Raw genomic sequence first — 6,000 nt, 5'->3', positions numbered from 1 at the left:
TGCTATGTAGGATTTTTATTATTTTTTAGATAAGGGAACTGGATATTTAAGAAAACCGATTATGACACAAAAACTTTAAAAAGACAGAAGTGCTTTCTTACAACCTTAGTGCTGCGTCCATCCCTCAAACAAAAGAACGGCAAGTAAAAAAAAAATTTTTGCTGTCTATAACAGAAATTTAAGTACTTGTTGGTGCCTACCTAATAAACCTAAAGGTTTGCCATGAATAAACACTTTAGAATATAACTTTTGATGTCTGTTGTGTTCAGCACATGTGGCACAGTTCCTGGGACACACAAGGTATTCAACAAGCTCTTGTTCATTCACTTTTGAAAATATCCCTCAGTAACACTGTTTTTGCTTTCCTGCTTTTACCTATTTTTTGGCTGTGTTGGGTCTTCCTTGCTGTGTGCGGGCTTTCGCTAGTTGCGGTGAGCCTGGGCTACTCTTCGCTGCGGTGCGCGGGCTTCTCATTGTCCTGGCTTCTCTTGTTGCAGGGCACGGGCTCTAAGTGCGCAGGCTTCAGTATTTGTGGCTTGCGGGCTCAAGAGCTCAGGCTCAGTAGTTGTGGCACACGGGCTTAGTTGCTCCACGGCATGTGGGATCTTCCCTGGCCAGGGCTCGAACCCGTGTTCTCTTCACTGGCAGGCGGATTCTTAACCACTGCCACCAGGGAAGCCCCAACTTTCTTTTTATTTTTTTATTTGAAATACTTTGGAGGCCAAATAAGGGACTTGGATAGCTCCTATCAATCACGTGGCTAGGTCCAATTTTTCTAGAATATTACACGAAAGAGGTGTTCAAAGAATTCTAAAGAGTCTCCGGGAAAAAGTTTCTGTCGTTAACAACCCTAAGCCAGCTTGGACGCTGAAAAACCGCAATGCTTCATAACTGCGCACGCGTATTTGAAGAACCGCTAAGCCCGCCATCTTTACGTTTAATGAAAGGGGCGGTCCCTCATCCTTAGCGGACCAATGTAAAACCTCCAGATTGTCATTTTTCTATTGGCTAACAGAGACCAATTAGAAGTGAAACGTCTTTTAGCGGGCGTCTGGCTGTACAGCGCCCTGACGTAATGTGAGGGGACTACGGGTAGGGTTGAGCTGGACCAATGAGGAGGCGCGAGGGGGCTGGTTTGTCTGTTCTCACGCCCAACCCTCAGACCCAGCCCCAGGAAAGTTTCCCTTCTAGGAAGGAGAGAAGCGAACATGGCAGCGCGTTGGTGGCTTTGGTGCGTCTCTGCGACCGTAGCGGTGGCACTGCTGCTCGTTTACGGGGTTCCCTCAGCCTCTGCCCAGAGAAAGAAGGAGGTGAGGACGCTGTTTCCAGCAACACGGGCTTCTCCCAACGAGTGGGGCTTGAGAGGGTCTGTTTTGTCCTTCCCGATCCCTTTTCCCCGCCGATTCTGTACCTTTGGCGGCTCCAATTCCGCCGTTTTTGGAATTGTGGGGTTCGCGAGAGAAGAAACTGTAATACCTTGTCTTCTGGGACTGTAGAGTCTGAGAGTGGGGTGGAGTAGGTGACAAGCTGGCTTCTATAGGCCTGTGGATGTACATAGCTACGAGTTTTGACACTTCTTTGAGTATGGGCCCCATCAGGTGGTGGCGGGAAGTTCGACTTTAGGTCCAAGGGGTAGAATATCTGAGTCTTTCTTCTGTCAGTAGATGTAACTCCCTTTTAGACGTGTGAGAACTATATATTTTGTAGCATTTTCACTTCAGGAATGAGAGGAGTAAACAGAAGAGCGGAGCTATGCCAAATTTATTTCATTGTCCAAATAATTGATTCAAAACAAGTTACCGGAGTGAAGCTCTTAAACCATTTTCAATGATTTACCAAATATCAAGCGCGCCAGGCGCTGTTGTGAGAAGCTTAGTGTATATAAGTGAACAAAACTAAGATTCCTCCTCGTGGAATTTACTGACTTTGGCAAGTGGAGGAGATACAGTATTCTTTACTCACCATTAAGCAATCCAAGCTGAGGAATTTTAACATTGTTGTTTTGAAACATGTGTAGAGCCGTATGCTCTTAGAGCTTTACAGATTACTAGCGATTCTTTAAGCTCTCTAATTTTATAAATGAGGAAACCCAAGTCCTAAACTTGCACAGTTAACTGTTGCAGAACAAGGACTGAAATCCTAGGTCAGTCAGTCTTATGCTATTTCCCGTACATTCTGTGCCTCCTTCTAGTACACGATACCTGTACAGGCACTTTTAAAATGCCATTTAAACATCTCCGATGCTTGTCAACTTGAGCTGAATTTAAGAGAACCTATCTTCTCTGTTTTTGAATATGTGTACTATTCCATAAGAAAAAAATAAGCTAGCATATTAAAACGAGTTAATTAATAGATTGGCAAAAAGTAAAATTAAAAATATACAATTTTCAAAGTAATGGTGAAATGAGCAGGCTCATACACTGGAACTAGAAATCTATGTGCTTTTTTAGGAGGGTTCCAAGCCATTTTTACATGGAAAACAAGATGTAAAGCAATACATAGTTTTATATTCTAGAGGCCTTTTATGTTAATATATATATATATATATATATATAAGTGTATATATATATAGAGAGAGAAACCTTTGTAAGGATATACAACAATGGATATCTCTGGGTAGTTGGGATTGTTCATTAGGGGAACACTGTAACTTTTTACCTTATATGTTGGTATTGTCTAAATTTCTACAACCACCATTTTTTAATAAAACAGTGAAAAATGTTAAAAACTAGTATTTCTACCAGTTAAATTATTTATTCATTTAACCTCTCACTAAACTAGAAGCAGAAGAGCCTAGCAGGGGATAGATTACTTTCAAAAGGAATTAGCAATGAATTATGTACTTGATTTTTTATTTTTTAAACATCTTTATTGGAGTATAATTGCTTTACAATGGTGTGTTAGTTTCTGCTTTATACCAAAGTGAATCAGTTATACATATGTCCCCATATCTCTTCCCTCTTGCATCTCCCTCCCTCCCACCCTCCCTATCCCACCCCTCTAGGTGGTCACAAAGCACCAAGCTGATCTCCCTGTGCTATGTGGCTGTTTCCCACTAGCTATCTGTTTTACGTTTGGTAGCGTATATATGTCCATGCCACTCTCTCACTTTGTCCCAGCTTACCCTTCCCCCTCCCCGTGTCCTCAAGTCCATTCTCTAGGAGGTCTGTGTCTTTGTTCCCGTCTTGCCCCTAGGTTCTTCATGACCTTTTTGGTTTTTTTAGATTCCATATATATGTGTTAGCATACGGTATTTGTTTTTCTCTTTCTGACTTACTTCACTCTGTATGACAGACTCTAGGTCCATCCACCTCACTACAAATAACTCAATTTCGTTTCTTTTTTATGGCTGAGTAATATTCCATTGTATATATGTGCCACATCTTCTTTATCCATTCATCTGTTGGTGGACACTTAGATTGCTTCCATGTCCTGGCTATTGTAAATAGTGCTGCAGTGAACATTGTGGTACATGAGTCTTTTTGAATTGTGGTTTTCTCAGGGTATATGCCCAGTAGTGGGATTGCTGGGTCATATGGTAGTTCTATTTTTAGTTTTTTAAGGAACCTCCATACTGTTCTTCATAGTGGCTGTATCAATTTACATTCCCACCAACAATGCAAGAGGGTTCCCTTTTCTCCACACCCTCTCTAGCAATTATTGTTTGTAAATTTTTTGATGATGGCCATTCTGACCAGTGTGAGATGATATCTCATTGTAGCTTTGATTTGTATTTCTCTAATGATTAATAATGTTTTATGTACTTTAAAATTGTTAACACGGTGGATTTTATGATACGTGAATTTTATCTCAATAAAAAAATGTTTTTAAGGAATCAGATTCTAACTCCCTTCCCATCATGCCACTGTTCAAGACCCTTATCGCTCTTGCAAATCTCTTGCCATAACTGCCTAACTGGTCATCCTTGAACTCATCCTTCATAGTGTTGCCAGAGATGCTAAGGTAAAAAACTGACAACCGAAAGGTTAAAATAACCTATTTTGCAAAGTATAAAAGGACTTCTGTAGTCTGTCCCTGGTCTGCTTTTTCCAGGCTCATCTCAATTCAAGCTCCGCCCTCTACTGGCCGCATGGCTTGCGGGATCTTAGTTCTCCCACCAGGGATTGAACCCTTGCCCCGGCAGTGAGAGTGCCGAGTCCTAACCACTGAACTGCCAGGGAATTCCTGCCTTGATCTTTCTATACTCTCTTGCAAGTATCTATACTTGCTGGAGTATCTCCCTTCTTCTCCCTCACCCCACTCCCTCATTCACCTGAGGGTTCCTACTCTTCAACTCTTAGTTCAAACATTACCTTCCTTCTCAACTAAGCTTTTCCTGGTTCCCCTAGGTGAATTGAGATGAATTCAGCACATTGTATTGTCATTGTTTATATACCAGTCTTTCGCATTAGACTGTGAGCATCTTGAATACAGACACTTTTGTTTAACTGAGGTATAGTTGATTTACAATATTATATGAGTTTCAAGTGTACAACATGGCTATTCACCATTTTTAAAGATTATGCTCCATTTATAGTTATTATAAAATATTGGTTATGAATACAGACACTTTTAAATTAATTTTTTTCACACCTAGCAGTATCTGTCAATAAACATCTAATTAATTAATTAATTAACTGTGTACATATAAAGTCAGCAATCTGTTCTTTCACTTGAGGGTTTGTTTAGGTTTCACAATCTAAAATTGGATTTTCTCATCAGTAAACAAGGAATAAACATAGGCTGGTAAAGTTGGTTTCGTTTTTATACCTTTCCCCTGTAACTGAGCATGTTTTGGACTTTTTAATAATGAGATTACTGTGATACTACTTAGAGACAGTTTAAAAATATAGACGTTCTGTTGCAAAATGCTTACAATTTTTGAAAACATTATTTTTAAAAAATCCCAGGTCTATCCACCATAGTAGATTTGGCTTTAAATGATAGGATAATGTATGATCTTATAATCTAAGTATTATGTTTAAAAAGACACCTCTCCTGTATAACTGAGTCACTTTGCTGTACAGCAGTAATTAGCACAACTTTGTAAATCAACTACACTTCAATTAAAAAAAAATAGAGGGCTTCCCTGGAGGAGCAGTGGTTAAGAATCTGCCTGCCAATGCAGGGGACACAGGTTTGAGCTCTGGTCCGGGAAGATCCCACATGCCGCGGAGCAACTAAGCCTGTGGACCACAACTACTGAGCCTGAGCTCTAGAGCCTGAGAGCTGCAACTACTGAGCCTGTGTGCCTAGAGCCCGTGCTCTGCAACAAGAGAAACTACCGAAATGAGAAGCCCAAGCACTGCAACGGAGAGTAGCCCCTGCTTGCCACAACTAGAGAAAGCCTGCGTGCAGCAATGAAGACCCAATGCAGCCAAAAATAAATAAATAAAATAAATAAATTTATTTAAAAAAATAGAGAAGAACAACAAAAAAAGACAACTCTCCTAAATGAATATAATTAAAAATCACTCAAGTTCTTCATAGTTGTCTGTTGTTAAATGAAATGCTACCCTACTTATCGGATTACTTACACTTGTAACAGTGTTTTCACTGGAACATTGACTTATTCTCTAATATTTATTCAATGCCTTCTACATGTCATGCACTATGGTTTACATGCATTATCTCTAATCCTCACGGTAACCCTGCAGTGTATTAGCCCTTTTTGAAAGGTGAGGAAACTGACACTGAGCAAGAGAGATGTTGGGGGTTTGCCTAAAGAAGCACAGCTGTAGAGGCTGAGCTGGGATTCTACCCCTTGTCTGACTCCAAATCGTATGCTCTCTGCTAGGCCACAAAGGCTTATTTTGCAGTGACTTATTTTATTTTTATGGTGAATTATTTCCCCCTCTGGTAGAAAGAAAGTTGCTTATTCTTGCAACTGGTGTCATTTTAGGGAGGCAGCATGATAAAAATGAAAAGGCATGGTCTTTGACAAAATTATCCATATTTCAAGACTTCCCTGGTGGTCCAGTGGGTAAGACTCTGAGCTCC

At 40.4% G+C, this 6,000-nt stretch overlaps 1 protein-coding gene across 1 annotated transcript in view; it reads left to right on the top strand.

The window, feature by feature from the left end:
* Positions 1-1,133: 1,133 nt before the first annotated feature.
* Positions 1,134-6,000, top strand: part of MAGT1 (magnesium transporter 1) — a 44,070-nt gene continuing 39,203 nt past the window's right edge. The window contains exon 1 of the mRNA XM_065900196.1: positions 1,134-1,310. Within this exon, the coding sequence (XP_065756268.1) occupies positions 1,209-1,310 (102 nt within the window). The 5' untranslated portion in view covers positions 1,134-1,208. The remainder of the gene's footprint in view (positions 1,311-6,000) is intronic.

This window comes from Phocoena phocoena, chromosome X (genome assembly GCF_963924675.1).
Source record: "Phocoena phocoena chromosome X, mPhoPho1.1, whole genome shotgun sequence".
Lineage (NCBI taxonomy): Eukaryota > Metazoa > Chordata > Mammalia > Artiodactyla > Phocoenidae > Phocoena > Phocoena phocoena.
Note: the sequence above shows the minus strand (reverse complement) of the source record. Positions and strands in the feature narration are given on the sequence as shown.